This window comes from Acomys russatus, chromosome 7 (genome assembly GCF_903995435.1).
Source record: "Acomys russatus chromosome 7, mAcoRus1.1, whole genome shotgun sequence".
Classification (NCBI taxonomy): domain Eukaryota; kingdom Metazoa; phylum Chordata; class Mammalia; order Rodentia; family Muridae; genus Acomys; species Acomys russatus.
Window position 1 is genome coordinate 51,954,767 of NC_067143.1, and position 21,207 is coordinate 51,975,973.

The window sequence follows — 21,207 nt, forward strand, 5'->3', positions numbered from 1 at the left end:
TGCAAATATTTACACTCCTCACAAAGATGGAGAATTCCCTAGAGCCCTTGCCTAGCATACAGAAGGCCCTAGGTTTGATTCCCAACTCCACTCCCCCCCCCAAATCTTTGCCTGGGAGATCAGTGAAGTCTCAGAGGAGGACTAGCTAAGTTAGAGTGCTTACCCAGCATGCAGGAGGCCCTGTCCAGTCTCTAGCTGGGTGTGGTAAGTGTATCCCTATAACCATAGCACTTAGAGGTAGAAGCAGAAAGATCATAAGTTAAAACCATGGGGAGCTGGGGGCATGGCTTAGTGGATAAGATCACTTTTTGGGCAAACATGAAGACCTGAGTTCAAATCCCCTGCACTCACATTTTTAAAAAAGGTGTGTGTGGCTATTCAAGCCTGGAACCCTGGTGCTATCTGTTGTGGGAGGTGATAGAAAGATCCTTGGGGCTGGCTAGCTGGCCGCTGGCACTAGTACCAGATTCATCTAGCAAGACAACGACTATCTGGCCCAGCAAATGCTGGGGCGGGTGTGCCACACACAGGTGTGCATGTAGTGGACAAGTGTGAACACACGAAAGACATACAGCAAAAATAAACAAGCAGCCCAAGGTAAGTTCCAGCGCAATGACACAGGCTGATTTTCCTATTCACTAGGGGGATGAGGCAAGAGGATCACGGAAGCCAGTTGGTGCAAGTTGGCAAGACAGGAGTGAGGATGAGACTCAGTCAAAAAGTGCTGTGGCCTACTTTGCTCAATGGCCAAGATTTAGAAACAGAAGGAAACAGATCTGTTAGCAGAAGGAAAACATGCACAAAGATACAGAGACATGAAAAGACTTTGGGGAGATGGGTGGTTGGTAAAAGATGTTGGGTGGGTGGCAGTGACAGGAAGTAGTCAAAATGCGCGCAGCCTTGAATTCAATGCTGAAGGCTTAACATCTTAAACCTGTGAGTGACAGGATGACCAGAATGGCTTCAAGCAGGAAAGTGACCGTATCCGGATCCTAGTGGAAATGACCAGCACACCTCTTGTGGAAAACACATCAGAGTGGCCCACACTAGGGACAGGAGGCCTGAGGACGGGCTGTGGGAAAGTTCCTGAAGATGGCCTGAACTCTGGGGATAAGGACGGAGAGGTGAGGTGGGGAAAACCCTTCTGTGAAGTCACGTCAGCCCACGTCTTGGAACCTAAGACATCAAGATAGAGGGAGAGAGAAAGAATGTTCCTTAACAAACACTGTACAGTGCAGGGAGAGGGACAATCTTGATGAGGAGAAGCTAAGTCTGAGGAGTATTGGGGGAAGTTTATGCTTGTCTTCATCTTGAGGGTCCTACCGAGTAGGGGGGTTTCCTGGTCATTGGTCCCTCCCATCCGCTACTGGGGAGAGGAGTTGACTACAAAGGGAACTGGCAGGGAGCTCAGCCTCAACCCTGCCCGTCACTGTTTGAACCTGGAAATCAGATCCTTCCTCTACCAGAGTGGGGTGTGGCCCACCATCTCTTCTTTCTTACCCCCCTCCTGGTCTGAGAGACTGGTAGCTGTGCAAGGGACACTAAGGTCCAAATCAAGGACTAGTCTATGTACCCACCGTGTGCTTTTGTTGTAGAACCCGGGTGTTCCGGTGTGGACAGAGCTGGTTCTTGTCTTCGGGGCCCTATTAGTTAAAGAGCTCATTCAATATGAGGTCTGGAACAACAGCCCGCCTAGGTTGCTGGGGTTCTAGGTCAGCATGCTCACCTTTTGGCTCTGGCAACTGCTGTCTCTGGTACACGCAGTGGCAGGGGCCTCGCCTGTACTGGCAAAGGGTTCAAGTGGCAGCCCCAGTGACTCCAGAGGAAAGCTAGCTCTCAACCAGGATGGTGCTTGCGACCACTGCCTAGCAATGGGAAAAATCCAGGTCCCTGAAATGGCTTTTCCTCCGAAGATGGAGTGCTTTGATGTTCGTAATCTTGTTTGGTCCTTTGCAACATCTGCAGGAAGACAGCGAAGATCTTAGGTCTCACTGAAATCATCATTTTAGTGCTGGAGAGAAAGCCTCCCTCCTAGGTGGTGTGTCCAAGCCCACAAACTGTGTTTAAAATGGCAAGTGTCTCTGCACTCCCCAGCAAACACCCAATCCTGAGCTTTCCCAGACCGGTGCTATGAGCTGCCCCATTCCAATACCAACTCCGCTCAATTCCGTTTGAAATCGAACTGGGCTGGATCCCCTTGCAGGCTGGGTACCTCGGGGAGACAGGGGTTAAATCCCGGGGCGCGAGTGGCCCCTTCCCCCTCCCCAGCCCCTTAGTCTCCACTCGGCGCCTCGCCTGGAGCAGAAGTTCCCAGCCCTGTACGAGAGGGGAGGGGGGGAAATGGGCTTGTTTCTCGGGTGGCCAATCCACGAGCTCGCGGTGCCTCAGAGGAGGCGCCAGCACTAGGCCGGCCTGAGGCTGCAGGCTTCCCGCGGCAAAGTACAAATGCGCCCGAGCGCGGCGTCTGGCGCCCGAGGCGTGCACAGCGGCCGCGCTCAGCTTCCCCCGCGCCGCCACCGAGGGTGCCCACCGCACCCCAGACCCACGCCGGACCCCGCGCCACCGCCAGCCAGCGCCCCCGGGACACTGCGCACACCCCTCAGACCCCAGTCCGCCAGCTAGCACCTTCACTCTTTCTGCCATCGTTTTTTCCCTCCTGCCGGACCTTCCTTTATTTCCCCATCACTCCGTCTCTCTCCCTTTTCTTCTTGCTTCTTCTCTACGTTCCTCTTATCCCCACCTTAGACCTCTCCTTCTGTCCTTGGATCCTCTTCATCTTTGCTTCTCTGACTCCTCAGACAGAAGTCCTACTTGGTGGTCCCGGGGGACTCGCTTCCTCTAGTCTCACTTTCTCCCGGTTCATCCAAGGTTATCTGACCTTGGGGCAAGGAAGGATGGTTTCCGGAGTGAGGATCCTCTCCTCTTTGCTGGGACTCACGATGTTCTGGTTCCCCTTGGACTCGCAAGCCCGAGCTCGTAAGTAGAAACCCTGCAAAGTCTGGGCAAGCAGTGGAGGGATGCGGACCACTGGGATGTGCGTTCCTGGAAGGTGTTCAGATCTGGGGACCCCTATTCTTGGGCATCCGATACAGGCAGCACCTGCATAGCAGGGGTGCATGTTGCTCCATGACCAGTGTGGGCTGGTGAGTCTTAAGGGAGAAAAGGGGGTTGGCAAGATTCCACGCTGGGGGGCTCCTGCCTGCTGGGGCAAGGTGCTGTACGTTGTGGAAAGGGAACCCTGTTCCCAGCAGCAGGGTGTGTCGCCACAGGAAAGAGTGTAATGAAGACAGAAGGCTGTGTGGAAGAACTCTTGGGCAGAAGGATGAACAAAGTGGCTGACCTTTCTAGTCCTTTATCTCTTTTGATGCAACACTCCAGTGAGGTGTCATCATTAACACTTAACAGATGAGCGATGCAGGCAGGGCAAAGAAAGTTGCCTGGAGCTCGTAAACAATCCAAAGCCAAGACTCGAATTCCAAACCCTGCCTTACAATGTCTAGAAGACACACTGATGTGGGCCCTGAGACTCTGGAAGGCAGCAGGGCATGGTGAAACAGATGAGGGTCTTCGTCTTCCTAGCCCCACTGAATACCAGCTGGTGGTTCAGACACGGAGGGCACCTCACTGTCTCTTTTCTAATCTATAAAATATGAGACTCCTAAGACAGTTATGAGTATTAAATGACAGGGAGCAGGCAGAGGGACTTGCACCGGGATGTTGGAAATGGTTTTCACTGAAGCCTACCAGCCGTCTAAACCAGAGTTTCCACTTCACACAGCAGGTTAGATAGGCCCACAGCCGCAGTTTCCTAACCTTAAAGCTGGCAAGCCCTCTGAATCCCTCAATAAAGAAACAGAGGTCACTGGGTGTGGTGGCGCACGCCTTTGATCCCAGCACTTGGGAGACAGAGACAGGTGGATCTCTGTGAGTTCAAGACCAGCCTGGTCTACACAGTGAGTTCCAGGACAGCCAGGATGATGCAGAGAAACCCTGTCTCAAAAAAACAAACAAACAAACAAACAAAAAAACAAGACAAAAAGAAAGAAAGAAAGAAAGGCCAATGGGGGACAGTACTTTGCTCCAGGCCACCGTGGCAGAGCTTAGCTTGAAGACCCCAGGTGCCCACCTCCTAGCTGGGAACCCTCCATATCCACGGCTCAGCCCCCACCTACCAGCTCTGCTTCTGTCTGGCTCATGGCTTTTCGGAGCTGGTGAGGTTGGATTCTGTCCTGTATCTTCTGGCGTGTCTGTCTGTCTGCTGTTCCCTAGCCTGCCAGTGGTGTGAGGTTCATGGGCATCCTCATGAACAGGTAACGGAGAGAAGTCAGAGTCAGGTTCAAGTTTTGACTCTGCCTCCTACACCCATGTCACTTCTGTGAGCCTTGGCTTCCTCATCTGCAAAGGAGAGCTACTAGCCAGGTTCTTGGAGGGCTTGGGGGAAAGGACGGAAGGAAGCGATGCTTTCAAATGCTTGGAGGAGTGCCAAGTACTCAGTAAATGCCCCTTCTCCTTCCTTGAACCCCGAGGGTTTCCTCCTAGCCTGGCTGCTGTCCACTGAAAGAGACTTAGTCTCAGAGGACTTTGGTTCCTGCCTTTGGCCTTGGCCCTGCAGCTTCCTTCCAGTATGATTGCCCTAGGTGACTCAGTCTGAGGATGCTTCTGAGGTGCTCACAGACCTTTCTACCCCCTATGACCACCATCCCTTCAAAGTTTCAGTCATCTCTTCCAGAAAACTCTGCCTAGTGACCTGCTCCCTTTCCAATCTCCCCTCCTCTGTGCCTCCAATGGCCTTCCAGTCTGTATCTGTCACCAGGTTCTGCAGCATGCTGTGCCCCCACCACCACCACAGCCTTGTAGATACAGAGCTCCACACACTCAAGACAAGGACTGTCACTAAGGTGAGGTGACCTGGCATTTGGGGAGGACCATTAAGATCGTGGTGTCGTCAAGGCTGGAAGAGATTTCCCTTCTATTTCTACCTATCAAATTACCTACTTTTATAGTTAATCTGGGGATGGGGTGGGGGGAGGGGTGGCTAGCATAAGGCCACAGAGAAAGGAGCAGAGACCTAACTCCAGATCCATTGTTTATTGGTTGTGTGAATTGGGACACATCCCCTAGCTCTGAGCCCAGTGTTGATTGGTGCTGTTGGTTTGTGAATACTGCAAGTCTCTTGCCAGCGTCCTATTTTTAAGGGCTGGTATGAAAAGTCTTGCCTTAGCATAAGAGAGCTCTCAAGTGTGTGGTGTGTAAGAAGTCTCCAGGTGGCATCCAAAGTGCTTTTACAAATGGTGCCAACAGATGGGTGCTCTTGAGTCCAAGGTGGCCACGCCCTGAAGCGTGTCTAGGGGTTTGGGGCATCCTCCTTAGTTGAAGTCCAAGGCTGCTCAGCAATGGTTATTCATTCTCTCCTTGGCTCTACTTCTACCTACAAATCCATGCTAAGTCTCAATTAAGCCATACCGAGCCCTAACTGTCGGACCCACTGACCAAACCCAAATTCCACCTGAGGCTGGAGCCATCACACAGGCTGGAGGCTCTAACCTTGTCTCTGGCTGGTGCTGACCCCAGTCCCACACAGTCACATCTGTGTGGTTCTTCCCTGGTCACCCGTCCTCTCCGTGACCCACAAGTGGCCCCGGTCCTTTACTCATCTCTAGTGCCTTCTCAGGGACTTGCCTCTCTCTGCAGTGTGTCCTTCCTTACAAACTGCCTAACGTGCTTCAGGTCGATCTTCTCTCCTCTCATCCGATGCTACTTTCAGGAGAGAGTCAATTACCAAGTAAGACATGAACTCTCTAGGGTCTGTGTCTTATGGGAATTGGAGCTTTGGGTCCCAGGTGATGGACTCTCAGACCCCAGCAGCAGGCCTGGAGGAAAAGGTAGTTCCTAGAGGATGCTGTGGTTCCAGAGGCATCACTCCATCACAATGCCAGGGGCTCAGCGCTTGCTCTTTCCCTGATTCCCAAAGGGAACCTCAGGCCTCTGTTTGCCACTTGTAAGGTGAGGTGTTGGCCCTTAAACGGGTGATGTTTGAGGACCTTGGTGGCATTGACTGCCTGTCTCTGACACCAGATGTCCTTGTCTTCATCCTGAGTCCACTTGACTTTGGCAGTGAGAGTTGAGAGAGTGTAAGCACTCTGCCCTCTGGGGAGAAAGAGATGAGCAGTCCTCCCTATGACAAAGTGCCTAGGGAGATGGTCTAGGGAAATGTGTGCCACAGGATACTTACCAATATGGAATCCTGCCCAGCTTTCCAGCTTAGTCACATCTCTATCCATCTGTCCAGATGTGCAGGACATGGTGGGGAGCAGGTAAGTGGCCTTAAGCTGAGCCTTGGGTGGCTCTCAAGCCACGAGGTTTTGCACCTCCCTGCTCCCACCAGTAGAGGTCTCTGCCTCACTCACTGGCTACAGGATGCAAGCTCCAAGACAGCTGCGCAGTTGCTCCAGCTGTTGCACCTGTTCCAGGGCTGGCCTCTCAAGTTCCCTCAGTCGCCGGCCTCGGCGCCGCCGGCTCAGAGAAAGGACCTAGAATATCTTGAATTCCCAAAGAGGAGGACTGATGTGAGGGTGATGTTCCTGGGAGGTGCAGCCCAAAGATCAGGCACCACTCTGGGCAGGACCTAAGTCTGTTGCCCGTTCGTATCCTCAGGAGTTCTTCATGGCATCTCCGCTGAGTCCTTTTGCTTGCAAGTGGAAGGGCGTTTCTTTTTGGTCCTGTCACTTGGATGAGTGTCTCTGTAACCATCCTCTCAGAGGAGCAGAACGACTGTGGAGTCTGTGCTGCGACAGGTCAGGGATCTCCAACCCCTCCGTCGCTGGGGCTCACTTTCTCTAGAATAAGGGAATCAGACATAGTCTAGGTCCCTAGCTCCCTAGGATCCCATGAATCTAAGTGTATCTACTCAAGTGAAATAGAATAAGCACAGCTCCCTTTGATAGGTAACAGAGAAGCCCTACCTCGCTCAGTGATGCTGTCCTTGGAAGTCCTTCCATGCTTCTTAACGTCTGTCACATCCAGATGGAGAGAGCTGTGTTCAAAGAAGGGTATCCCTCTTACTTGTTTGTACAGCTCAGACACCAAAGCATCTCTTCTAATATTTAAAGCCCCTCCCTCCCAAGGAGAGCCAGAGCCCAGGGCAACACTTATGTCCTAGAGGAGCCTAAGTTTGTCTGGGTAAATAAAGTGTGGCTGTATTGGGTAGAAGTTGGGGGTCTGAATGCTCGAATTCCTGGGCAGTCTGGCTCACTCGGATTTTCTGAGTTCTTGCTACAATTCCAGACCTCGCTCTCCTCTCCCTGAACTGCCTGGTGTTTTCCATGGTTGTCTCCGGCCTCCCCCAGGCTGTTTTCTGGTTGTCTTTTCTGGTTGCTCTCAGAGCAGCCCTTAGGCACACCACCCACCTTTGACTTGACCCCACAGGACCTTTATCATTGCATGAATGTTTTGGGGTCAGACTGTGGGCCACACTGGGAGGGGGACAGTTGAAGAATGTTGACTTGCTCATAAAGATCAGGGAGTCATTGGTGCCTTCAGCTGCCCCAGGCTCCTGACTTTTGTGCACACTGTGTTCTTTGGTTTGGCAGGTGGTTTGGGAGTCAGTGGCCAAGAGCTGGAAGGGGAGGTCAAAGGTTAATTTGTGTTACGTGGCAAGACACACCTGTTGAAAGGGCCTTGTTCGCCTGCCCTGCAATAATGTTGTTTGGCTGTAGTTGTTAAGGTGAGAGGTTTCCAGGATTAAAGACCTTAGTTGGCTCTTCCACCATAGCTGTACTCTCTTTCTGTTAACTTTGTCCACCCATCCATCCATGCATTCACCAAGCGCTAACTCAATGCAGGCTCCGCACCAGGCAGATTCAACATCTGTTCATCCCTCTCATACAGTCTGGTATAGAAGACAAATCCACTCTACAAGTGTTTCCAGTTCCTGGTGACGAGAATTCAAACTGCATTGTGACCAAGCTTACCTCAGCCCTGAAGGTGAAGCCAAGGGTCCTGCAGAGTTGGGGTGGCTTTGCGGAAATGGTGGCACGTAAACTGTCTTCTGAAGAGTGAGGAGGGGCTGGTCCAACACTGGCAGTATCTTCCAGGTGGAGGAAACATCAATGAGAAGACCTAAAGTGTGATGAGTGAGAGACTCAGCAAGAGGGGGTGAGCCTGAAAACAGGGTCACCACAAACAGTAGTGGCTGAAAATATATCTGGGAGCCAGTTCAAGGACAGCCTGGGGCAGGGGTGACCTGGGACCATCTGGAGTCTGTCTGGCAAATATTGATGCCCTGAAGTGGAACCAGATAAATTAACTCCAAATTTGTTCAGTCTGTCAAAGAAGGAAAGGAGCCCAGGTGTGGCCTAGAGAGGTGGATGCTTCCTGTGGAGGGTGCTGGCACCCTCTGGCCCCCTCTCAGGGCCCTCTCTGCCCTAGCCATAGTCACTCCAGTCACTGTGCCTTTGCAGGTGGCTCCAGATGCCTGGCAAGCCACTCCCATCTTCTCTGCTCCTTGTTAACACTTCCAAGATCCTGCCTGGTGTCTCTGGGTCTGTGTCTGTGTGTCTCTGTCTCTGTCTCTGTCTCTGTCTCTCTCTCTCTGTCTCTCTCTCTCTCTCTCTCTCTCACACACACACACAGAGCATGGATCACACTATGTTCCACATCTGTTTATCTTCTTCATGAGTCAGGCTCTAGGCCCACAGCTGGGTGTAAGACTTGGGATGCAGAAGCTCCACAAGTCAGTGAATGGCAGTTCTCTGTCTCTGTCTCTGTCTCTGTCTCTCTCTCTGTCTCTGTCTGTCTGTCTATCTGTCTGTCTGTCTGTCTCTCTCTCTCTCTCTCTCTCTCTCTCTCTCTCTCTCTCTCTCTCTCTTCCTCCCTCTCTCTCCCTCCCTCCCTCTCGCTCTCTCCCTCTCCTGTTACTAATGATAATGACGCTCGCTCACTGCATATGGTGCCAAGTGCCTTGCCGTCGCTGGTATGTCACTTTCTGGCCACTGCCCAGGAACTGCAACCACTGGGGTCACTGTCACCCTGCTAACTTCCATGTTGCCAACAGCACAGGCTACTGTGCTTGTACCCTGGCTTGCAGGTGGTCCTGGGCCACCCTGACATCACATGGCTGCCATGCCCTCATTGATTGCTCCTCTGCCCTCTCCATCCATACTCCACCCAGTCTGCCTTATACCCTGCCCAAGGAACCTACAAGCATGCTTCTTCAATCTGTACCTTTGCCCTTCAATGTCCCTTCTCTTTAGGCCCAACCCTAGATTTGCTGCGGTACTATCTCACCAATGTGAGAACCATCACTCTTCCCCGATCCCTTGCCCGTGGGCCCTCCAATCAGCTTTCAACTCCTTGGCTCACACGGTGACACTTCTAAAATTGCAGGCTTGGTCATTCCTGCAACCCCAGTTAATGCTTTTCACAGCTGGGCTTTGCCCTCTTGACTCCAAGGTATCGTTGCAAGCTTCCATCCGCACTCTCCCAGCCAGGACTCTCATCTCTTACTCCTGCCTTCCCAGCCTCTGACCAACCTTCTGAGCCACTTTCAGCTCTACAGCCCAAGCTGAGGTCCAGATAGGAACTGGTGACATTAAGGAGACAGGCCTGGCTTGTGACTGAAGCCAGAAGGGTACAAGGACTTCGTGAACAAGGACACTTTGGAGATATGACTTCTGGGTGCTTATGATATTCGTGGCTAGGAGGAGCTGGAGGCTGCCCTCAATGCTCTGGAAACAAATACCATGAGAAGCAGACTGTTAGGGAAGTGTAGAGCCAGTGCCCAGATCTGGTTTTTGTCAGTCTGGTCTTATGCATGACTTAAATGAGTATATATTGTAATCTGCGTCAGACACAGGCATGGTGTGTATAGGATCTGCCTTAATTCAAGAATAACCCCAAGACATGGCATACTACAAGTCCCACTGAACACATGTGGAAAAACCGTAGGATACTTACATAGCTTTACTCAACTTGGGATTCAAATAAAAGCTATGTCTATGATTTAAACCCTGGCATTGGGACTACAGAGAGTCCTAAAAACAGGACATGTTTCTTTCCAGATGGAGAGAGAGAGAGAGAGCAGGGCACAGGTTGGCGGGACGATAAACGGTGATGGTGAAGGGTGAGAGAAGGCGGGGTGAGAGCCAGGAGAGGAGGTAGAGGGTACGGAGGACAAGGGGGGGGAGATGAAAAGAGCATCTGCCTCCTTCTTGGTGGCAGTCAGGATTGGCCCCAGTGGCTCCCAGAACTTCGTCTTAATCCTCCTTGGAGGGTCTGAGAGCCTGGGATGGATATAGCCATCAGAACCTCAAAGAATTGTGGGATACTCAGCCCTTCTCATGACCACAGTACCAAACAAGCCAATGAGAGGTTTCATGGTGTGATGAAACGTCTTTTACAAACATGTGCCTCTCAACTCTTGAATCCTAGAAACCTAGAGCCTTAGAACTAGAAATTGTGGACTCATAGACTATCCAGAGAGCCTCCGGAGACCGGAGCCTGACCCTGTATATCTTTCAGATAGGGAAACTGAGGCTCAGAGAAGGTAAGATGCTTCTGAACATCACCTCATGTGTTTGCAGCTTCAGGAGCGAGAACTCTTTCCAACAGCCTTGTACGGGAGCTGGTGTCCATGCCAGGGTCACTGGAACCAGGATGGCTGTGCTTGGCAGTCTCTTCCCCTCCTGGTTTTCACATAGCCTTGGGCACACACCTCCCTGGAAGAAGAGAGCGCTCCAAGCACCTTAGAGGGCATGGTAGGGTGGAGTCTGCGGCCACCAAAGGCCTCCTGCCAGGCCCCCCACAGACTCAGCTTCTGCCAGGCCTGTTGGTGGCAGGGAGGAGCCCTGACTGAGTGGCTCCTGTCCTCACACCCTGAGCAGGCAGGGAAGGGAAGGCATGCCAACTGGCACAGAAACCTGAGGCTTTAGGACTGCCCCAAGTAAGGTAGAACACGGTTTCCTCAGCAGCTGACTGAGACCCAAGGTAGTCACGGTGTAGCAATCACCCCTCCCTTGTGGGGGGAGGGGACTGAGGAAGAAAGACATTATTCACTCCTTGGAGACTTGGACTGCCTCTAGCCAGCACCCCAGCTGGGCCTGTGTTCCACCCTCTGCCAAGGGAGGCTGAGAGATAAACATAGTTCATTTGATATGGGCAAGCCAGGCCAGCCAGGCGTTGCTGGCCCCTGGGGGATAGGACCTGTTGTCTGGTGCCACCCTCCACAGTGGGTTGGTAGGAAGCTAAGCTGTGTGTCCCTCCTCATCCAGGGCCCACGAAAGCCCAGACTACGGCATTGTAACAATGACCTCAAAGCTTTGTCCTGAGAGGCCAGGATGGCAGAGCAGGAGCCATGTAAGAAGCCAGAGGAAGAGCAGTTTTTTTCCTCTTTCAAAGCAACTTCCTAAGGTATAAGAATGGCTAGGAAATCTAGCACCATGGAGGTGGGCATCAAGGCCCCTCTTCAGCCTACGCCAGTTTTTGTGTGTGAGTTCCTATACAAGTTCTTAGCTAAAGGCTGGCACTTAGTGTGAGCCTGAAAGCCTAAAAGAACACGAGTCTGGACCCCTGTTTCTAAGATACTCCACTAGAAGTTAGAAGAGAGACCCCCAAAGGGCAAGTTCTACATTGTAGACCAGTAGTGATCTAGGAGGAAAAGCCAAGGGATGGAGTGTGGTGCCTCGTAGAGCAGAGAGACAAAGAGGTGGAGACCATAGGCCTGGAGTTTGGGTTGGATGATGACGTATGTGATAGGCTCTTCTTTGACCTTGGGGCCCTGGGTGCAAATCACTGGCTGGGGAGCACTAGGCAGACCTTTGCTTTCCAATATAGTTTTCTGGTACTCATGACATCACAAAGCAGGATGAAAACTGTCTGGCCCATGTCTCAGACTGTTTTCATCCCCACGGCATTCAACCATGTCCAGGAGGAGGTGGCTTTGTGCTCATCGCTGTGATCATATACAGCATTTAACTCATAGCATCAGCTGGCTCAGGAAGTGGCTTGCAAGTATTGCAGCTATTAATTCTCACCCAATGTTTAGGAAATCATTAACTCTTTTTTTCACATAGGGCCTCCTGTATCTCAAACTCATATGTAGTTGAGGATGACCCTGAACCTCTTAGCTTCCTCCCCCCATGTTCAGAGTGCCAGAGTTGGGTACTACCATGCCTGATTATGAGATGCTGAGGGGCAAACCCAAGGTTTCATGTAGGCTAGACAAGCACTCTACCAACTGAGCTACGTCGCTGGCTCCCATTAAGTAGCTTATGGAAACACTCAGCACAGAGAATAACTGCAGGTTCCCTTCTCCTTGTTTCAATACGGAGGCACTTAGCTCTGGCTGGGTCGCCCCGTTCCTTCCGAAAAGAATATAGGATGCAACATCCTTTAGGGGCTGAAGATCTCCCAGATGACTGCATGAAAGAGGGATGGCAGAGACAGGGCAAGAGGCACTGTGAGCCCAGGTGGCCATGTTAAAATGGGAAGCCTGTCCCTACGCTAGCCAGGGAGGAGGGGGAGAAGTGAGAGTGATGGTGATTGGTTAGAAATAAAAGGGAGTGGAGACTTCAGGAGAGGAGAGCGGGGATAGGAAAGGCATCTAACCTGCCTCAAACACTAGCTAGTGTTTCAATCATTCTGAGAAAGAATCCATGTACCTATTAGCCATGGATACACAGACAGCTAAAAAGCCCCTAAGGTGACAGTCACAACTCAGAGAAGTCACAAGTGGGACTTTTGCCTTACCATGTGTGATACATCCATGTAGCATGCGTGTACGTGTGTGTGTGTGTGTGTGTGTGTGTGTGTGTGTGTGTGTGTGTGTGTACAGATGTGCATGCACATGTGTGCACGGATGTGGAGGCCAGAGGTTGACATCAGTATTTCCCTGGGTTGCTCCCCGCCTTGTATATTGAGTTAGGATCTGTCACTCAAATGCAGCACTTGCTGATTCGGCTAGTCTGAAGAGGCTTTAGCTAGTCTAGCCAGCCAGATTTCTCCAGGGATCTCCTGGCTCTGCCTCCCCAGCACTAAAATCCCAGGTAGGCCAGCACACCTTTGGGACATTCCACATGGTGCTGAGGATCTGAACACCACTTCCCACATTTTGCATAGCAAACTTTTTGCCCACTTAACTATCTCTTTGGCCCACAAAGGTCACTTCTAATGACACATGAAAGGCAGGTGCTGTGTGTGCGTGCGTGCGTGCATGTGTGTGTGTGTGTGTGTGTGTGTGTGAGAGAGAGAGAGAGAGAGAGAGAGAGAGAGAGAGAGAGAGAGAGAGAGAGAGAGAGGTGGGGGGAGGGGACAGGGAAGATGGACAAATGGGACAAAGGAAAAGAAATGAAGAGTGATTATGAGGCAGAAGAGCAATGCGCTGAGAGAGAGGAGGCCCAGGTTTCCACCCTGCATGGTGTGCTAACTGCTGTGTGGCCTCAGCATGCAATTTGTCCTTTCTGGACCTCAAGGTATCCATCTATGCATAAGCACTACAGTGTACAGCACTGTGTTGCTCTGTAAAGCATTTCATTGCTCGATCCTCTCACAGCCCTGTAAACTGCCAGGGCTCAGAGAGGGGCAAGAGCCACATGCCTAATAGCAAGTGTGTGGTCCAGGAGAGATTCAAACCTGGACATTCTGGGAGCAGGGATGAGGCAGGGTTTGGGTTGGCACCTCCTGAGACTAACATCCCTCATTGGCTTGCCAGGCCCAGGCAAAGTCTGCCTTTTCGGTGAAAAGATATTCACCCCTGGCCAGAGCTGGCACCCCTACCTGGAACCACAAGGCACGATATACTGTGTGCGATGTACCTGCTCTGAGGTAGGTTTCTCTGGCCACTGGGCCACCTATAGCAGGTATGTCTGGGAGACCAAAGGATGGGAGGACAGCCTGCCTTGGGCCAGGCACCAGGAATTATCAATCCTATAATGATGTTGTCGGAGGCAGCTGTGGCTCAGCGCATGGGTGGATTGAGGATCTGGCCTCCGGTCTAGTTCATGTCGGTGCCAGCCTCGCTGTCTCCACCCAGGCAAGGATGAGCTTCTGTGACTTCTTACTCCTTCCTTACCAAGGAATTCCCTCCAGCCTTCCTCCCAATCCTTCCTCAATAGCACTCCTCCATCTCAGCCCATCCAAACGTTCGTTCTCCAAGGCTTTGGCCAAAGCAGTAAATGGTCTCCGTCTGGAGCATCTCTTCCTGCATGGACATCCCTATCCCCCCCCCGTCTCTCTCTTAATTACTGTTCACATTATGTGCATCTTCTAGATGAGGCCCCCAAGAACAAGTCTCGCATCTAGCCAAAGGCTGAACCAAAGGGCACAGAGACCATGCCTTTGTTTTCATCCCTGTCTCCTCCTACCCCGTGGTACCCGCCAGCTTTCCATGTCCACAACAAAACACTTGAGAAAATAAACATATAAACAGGGAATGTTTATTCTATTTTCACAGTTTTAGAGGCTTTAGTCCAAGGTCAATTGGCCTTATTGCTCACTTTATGGCCAGGAAGCCAGAGAATACGGAAGAGGCCCAAGTCCTGTGGTCCTCTTCAAGGGTACACCCCCAGTGACCTATGGGCTGCCCAGAAGATCTCTGGAGGTACACAGAACCTCCACAACTTTACCCAGGGGCTTTTAACACTTGCACCTTTGGGGTCATCCAAGATCCAAATGGTATCACCAACCCATCACTTCCCTGGACCTTGTACAATCAGCTGGGTAGGATAAAGGAGACCTGTGCAATCTAGAATTCTCCGGGGACGTATGAGGAGAGAACAGGAGCAGGCCAGAGGGGACACTCAGCCAGCAGAGCCCTCTTGGAATGTCTCGAACTCACTTTCTAGATGATGCTGGGGGCTTCAGGCACCCTCTTTTCCTCACAGACCAAGAGAGGGGGCAGACAGATGCTCTGAGGGCCTCCATGGTAAAGAGAGAGCCTCCTGGGGTGAAGAAGAGCCCCTGGAGAGACCTGAGTTGGGAGCAGGGGACAAAGCCCTTCTCTCTACTTCCACACTTGGCCCACTGCTTCCTGGGTCTTTCTCTCTCTCTCTCCCTACTGTCCTCACCATGTTAGCTTCAGGTAGAACTCAAACACTAACAGGGATGCAATTCCTCCCCCTCCCCTAATGCCTCCAGCTGCCTCTTTTATCCTTAGCACAGCTGAGGCCAATAAGCCATTTAGAAAAGAACTTTATGAGATATAGCAAGAAAACCATAACAGAAAATTCCAGACATGTCACATGGTCCAGTTGACAGAGGCCAAGTTTTGAGATCCGTTGGAGTTTACTCATGTCTCCTTCACACATGGAGTTTCTTTTCCTCAGCCCAAAGGACCGCTGCCCGTACTTCCGAAGTACAGCTGAATGCCTCGTTTCTCTCCACCGTTGTCTCTCTTCACCGTCTAAGCTATCTTCACCTCCCACGTGGACCGCTGCATGAGCCTGCCAGCAGGTCTCTCTGCTGTCCCCCTCAAAATCTATTCTCTACAGTGCAGCTAGAATGACCTTCCCTGGGTCCAGAACTATCATGTTTCTTAGCTCTTAAAACCATCCAATAGCTTGCCGGGGGGGGGGGGCGGTTGGTCTCACGTAGCCTAGGCTAACCTCAAATGTATCTGAGGATAATCTTGAACTTCTAATCCTTCTGCCTCTACCTTGACGGTGCCAGGGTCACAGGCATGTGCCACTGTGCCTACTTTATGCCATGCCAGGGACTGAAACCAGGGCTTCCTGCATGCCAGGCAAGCACGCTTTAAGCGCAGCCCACTGGCAGTTCCACACAATCCAACCCCATCCCTATCCTCCAACTCTATACCCTCACTGCAGCCAAACCAGCCTGATGTCTAACTCCCAGCTTTTGGAGCATTCTTACTAATCCTTCCATTAAAATCAGCTTCTCTAATGTCACCTTCCTGGTTCGTAATGTGACTGTCACCTCCTAAGGAGGACTTCCCTTACAGTCTCCAAAATGTCTTCTAATCGCATCGCCTGGTTTGGTTGTGGCCATAAGCCTAACGCCTGGAGTTAGCTTGACCCCTTCTTATTGTCCTATGATCCATCTCCATCCGCTAGGATGCAGTCAAAAGACTGTCATTTACCCCTGGTCATGTGCCTGTGCTCAGTATAAGCACCCAGTCTGTCTCAGCATCCCACGTAGGCGTGGGGCCCTGGATATATGGTGTGTGACCTCAGCCTCTGGAACAGTCTTTGCTCCCAGGATGGATGCCAGTACCTCTCTAGCTATTGTTGAGGACATCTACATTACATGGCCACTCCACAAATGATGGATCTGACCTTAAGGTGAAGTCCCCTCTGGCCACAAACAGCCCTGCCACATGCCTTGCCCCTGCCCTGTGACCCCCAAGCTGCCCCACCTGACCCGATTCAGCAAGAACCAAGAGAAAGGGTCTAGATCTTTAGACCACATGACCCTCAGATGCCACCTTGCTTCTCTGAGGGCCTTGGTTTACCCTCCTAAGGTTGATTAAGCTCCTCGGGTGTGGGATCCATCTCTGTAGATCTGCGAACACCCCTGAGCAACGATCAGTCCTTGGCATTCTCTCTGGCCATCTTGGGAAGCAGGGATTCCAGAGGGACTCAGGCATCTAGGGTCTTCCTTGGCACAAGAGGCTGATTCTGGAAGAGCTCCTGTCTACAACCTCTGCTGGGCGGAGGGCAAGAAAAACCAGCTACATACAAGAGGGCTAGAGCCAACTTGATTACCTTTAGAGTTTAAACAATGTTGGTTCCATTCATTTGAAAGCCTCCTTGTCTGACCCCGGCTCTCTCTTCTTGAGTCACTCCCCCACACTTTTAGATTGTAGTGGCTGCTTGCTTGAAGTCAGACTCTGTGTCGACCATTGCTTTAGAGTTCATGGCTGAACAGGAGAGACAGCTGTAAATGTACAGTGCAGGGAGTTTGTCACAAGGGCAAGAGCAAGGTGTGGGGAGGCCGAGGAAGGTCTCAGGGATGGCCTGGCGCTCTGGAAACCTCTGGAAGGGCCTCTTGCTTTGTGTGTTTCTCTGATTCCCTCACCTGCTGAACTTGAAGATGAGAGAGACCTTCAGCTCCCTTCTCTGGTGCCGACTTCAGAAGCTCCACCCGAGAGGACCTCTTGGAGACTTGGGAAGTAGGATGATGTAGACCCAAGTCTTTTTCATACCAAATTTTTAGCTCTGTCTTGATCACTGTCCTCTTGTGTTAACAGCCCTCCTCTGAACACTCGGCACAGGGTCAGTACTGTAAGAAAAAAAAAAAAAAAAAACCTCGGAAAGTTAAAAATAGCCCAGGCCGAGCACCGAGATCAGTGCCCAGATAGCGCAAGGCTTTTAAATCTATTTCTCATACCCACAAAGGGGCCACGAGATCTGAGCAAACCCATGACAGCACTGTAAAGTGTGCTGACGAACAGGCTAAGTGAGTTCTGCTTTGTGGACAAGGTAGAGACAGGGCTCATTTGGGTTTATTTTTAATCCTATTACACATGGGCCCTGCAGCTAGGGCAGAGGTTTGGGGAGAGGACCCCTGCAGATGGGAGGCAGTGGTTCTTTGGAATAAAGCCTGATCCTGTATCTCTTTCAGAACGGCCACGTGAACTGTTACCGCCTCCGATGCCCACCCCTGCACTGCTCACAGCCTGTGATGGAGCCACAGCAGTGCTGCCCCAGGTGTGTGGGTAAGTAGCCTTCCTCTTCCCCTGGCACCAAGCTCCCCACCGACCACCTCACTCTTGCTCTAAGGCCCTAGCTGAGAGAAGCCTCTGGAAGGAGAAAAAAAAAAAAAAGCAGTTCTGTCCACCAGACTGGGGGAACAAACAGATGATCAGTGGGTCCCCCAAGTGGGCTAGCGTAGCAGCGAACTTCTGGCTCCCAAAATTGATACACATAGCAGAAGAAGAAGGCAAGTAAAGTAGAAACTGGGTGGGCAAGATGGCTCAGAAGGTAGGGGAACTTTCCATCATGACAAAAACTGGAGTCCATACAATCCCTGGGACCCACTGACTCAGAAGATTGTCCCCTGACCTCCACCCACATGCTGCAGCCTGTACCTCCCAAAAGTGAATACATGTAATACAGAACTTTAAAGTAAAAAATGAAAGAAAGAAAAAGTAGAAACTGATTGAAAGATAGAGGAGATGGTGTGACCTGCTGACTGCACATTTGGGCCCAGTCCCTGTGGCTATCCAGAAGTGAGGGACAGTGAAGGTGAATCACTTGGGACGCGCTGGCCCCTGTATGTGTGCCTGGTGTCTTTGCTCATTTCTCTACCTCTCAGACTGTGAACTTCAGGGTGGCAGGGCCAACCCAGACAGGGAGAGCATGCTCCAGGAAGGCTCAGGGGCCTCAGACACTGAGGGGTGGCTGGGCTGCAATGGAGAGGGGGCATGTGGTCAGATGTAGGTATCAATGGGACCTCTTGGCTAGCTGATATCGGAAATGTCTGGGAAGGCCAAAGCCAGACCTGAGTTGAGAGAGAGAGAGAGAGAGAGAGAGAGAGAGAGAGAGAGAGAGAGAGAGAGAGAGAGAGCGCAAAATCTTCAGAAAAGTGAAAAGTGGCCTTCCTACTTGTGGCAAAAAAATTTTAAATCTATTCTTTTTCCTCCCACTCTCCCACCTACAGATCCTCATGTCCCCTCTGGCCTCCGGGCTCCCCTAAAATCCTGCCAGCTCAATGAGACCACATACCAACATGGAGAAATCTTCAGTGCCCAGGAGCTGATCCCCACCCGCCAACCCAACCAGTGTGTCCTCTGTAGCTGTATTGTAAGACCCTCTACAGTTTCTGTGGCCCAAGCCAGTGTCTATCCTACAAGGAGGGGTAGGGTGGGCCACTGAGCGAGAATCAGAGATGTTGGCGGGAAGGGAACAGTGGGGTCCACACTGTCCTGCCCCTAGCTCGGAGAGGTGACCTTCCTCCAGTTTCCATGCCCATTTCTACTTCCACCAGTGGACACTGTACTCCTTTTGAGGGGAGAGAATGTGTGCACACTGTTCCCGTGTCTTCTCTCACTCCATGTCCAGGGCCTGGCATGCAGATGACGTCAGTGGTTGCTTCAGAATGAATGAAAAAATGCCAGTTGTCAGTCCCAGGACACAGACAGGACCTGATGGAAGCAGATGGGGTTTAGTCTGAAGCACTTAGACTCCTTGTGCCCATGGTAACAGGGACAAGTGCCTAGAAACAGCAGGGTTGACCAATGTGTGATTGGAGGACAGAGCAAAGCAAAGCAAGCAGGACTTATGATGCCTCCATCTTCTGCCATGGGAGTCTCCCTTTAGCTCTCTTCCTTACTGCCACTCTTAGCCTCAGGCTTAGCTCTCCCATCTCTTCACCCCACCCCCCACCCCACCCTCCGTCACCAAGCCTTTCCGGCCTTAGTTCCTGACTCCTTGAGGGAGTCTGCTGAGGTGGTCCTCAGTCTCTTTCTAGAAGAGGTGTCCGTGGGCTATGCTTGAACTCTGGCTCTGCCCTGGCGTTGCGTGACTTTTCCTGAAGATATTTCAACAAACATCTTTCACCACAGAGAGGGTGCCAACAATCAGCCAAATAAACTATCCCACTCCAGGCTAACTTGGTGCATTGGTGACATACTTGGTCATTGACAGGAGTGTGGGTGCATCACTAAAAACCCCACCCTAACCTGTGTGACATCTTGTGAACGCATTGGCAATGCATCCCTTGAGTTCCCCGGACAATGTGCAGGCAGCTGCACAGGAGGGTCCTTCCCCCAGCTGTTGTTGCTTCTCATAACATTCTTGGCAAGAAGCCTTGGAATCCCTAGAACTTTCTGAGCATCCTGAGCCTTGTAAGTTTCCTTGGTTTCCGGAGTCTTATGAGCCTCCATCCCTGCAGGAGGAAATGTTTCAATTTTGAGGGAAACACTTGGTTCCCAGTATGATGTAGGCAAGCCGCCTCTTCTCTAACCCGCTTCCCTGTTTCCATCAGTCTATGCTGTGAATCTTAATGTTTCCATGTGGCGGACTGAATAGCCAGCCAGCTTCGGGAAATGACTACCTGGCAGGCTAGTGAGTGCCTGCTTGGCAGAGCACGTGCCTCTCGCCATAGGCTAGAACATTGCACCGATAGATTCATGCTCATTGAGCTGTCTTTGGTCAATGGCCCTACCGGGAAGACCCCATCCTGTTCAGATAAGCAAATGGAATTCAGAGCAGTTAAGTAGCTTGCTGATGGCTATAGAGCCAGAATCCAGACCAGACCCCGTGACTCCCGAAGTCTGTGTTCTTTTTCCTTCCCATGAAGGGGGACGCCTGAGTTAGGACAAGGCTAGGAGAAGATGCAGAAGTGATGGTGGTGGAGGGACAGGATATTCTTTTTTGATTTTTTAAAAAGATTTATTTATTTATTTATTATGTATACAGTATTCTGACTACAGGTATACCTGCAGGCCAAAAGAGGGCACCAGATCTCATTATAGATGGTTGTGAGTCACCATGTGGTTGTTGGGAACTGAACTCAGGACCTCTGGAAGAGCAGCCAGTGCTCTTAACCTCTGAGCCATCTCTCTAGCCCACAGAGAAGATATTCTAATGGTTCCTTTGCCAGCTTTTCTGGATGTTCTGTTTATGGCTCTGGCTTGTGTCCTGACCTCCCCTCTGGAAGCAAGGTCCTTACACCTCAGATCCATAGGGAGGACCAAGGAGAGAACTCAGAACAGCCACATTCCACAGCCACACTGGCAGCTGACTGTGCTCCCCGCCTTTCACAGCAAGTGACACTCAGGAGAGAAATCCTCTCCAAAGGCGCCAACCTCCTGCCTCGCATCCTGCAGTCTCACCTTTCAGTGTGGGCCTTGAAGTTGGAGGCCAGTGGCTTTCAGCAAGAGCAGCATGAGTCTAAGAGTCACCTCGCGGAGTCTTCTATCATGCTGGGTCCCTGGTGCAGGCCTGGGAGAAAGACAATGTTTTCAATAAGAAAGACTTGAAGCCTGGGCTCTGGTCTCTTCTACCCTGACTGTCTATGACTGGATGGCACAGTTCCTCTCTTAGCCCCAGGACTCCTCTCATCTCAAAGCACATCTCACAAGTTTCTGTGAAAGCTGAGGGAGGTGAAGTTCTTTTGGGGGACTGGAGGAGGAGTAGGAGGTCAAGAGGACACCCCATCCCCACACCCACACCAGCTGACTTGCCCTGCTCAGGGAAAGAGGCTCTCCAGGGCCCCAAGGCTGATGTTCAGCAGATCTCATTTCCAATCTGG

General features: G+C 51.5%; 2 protein-coding genes across 2 annotated transcripts in view; one reads left to right on the forward strand and one right to left on the reverse strand.

The window, feature by feature from the left end:
- Serpinh1 (serpin family H member 1) overlaps positions 1-21,207 on the reverse strand; it is a 671,742-nt gene that overhangs the window by 644,367 nt on the left and 6,168 nt on the right. The window lies entirely within an intron of this gene.
- The window catches only part of Chrdl2 (chordin like 2), a 29,522-nt gene continuing 11,209 nt past the window's right edge, over positions 2,895-21,207 (forward strand). Inside the window, exons 1-4 of the mRNA XM_051149029.1 lie at positions 2,895-2,976; positions 13,706-13,818; positions 17,575-17,668; positions 18,613-18,755. Of these exons, the coding sequence (XP_051004986.1) occupies positions 2,895-2,976; positions 13,706-13,818; positions 17,575-17,668; positions 18,613-18,755 (432 nt within the window). The remainder of the gene's footprint in view (positions 2,977-13,705; positions 13,819-17,574; positions 17,669-18,612; positions 18,756-21,207) is intronic.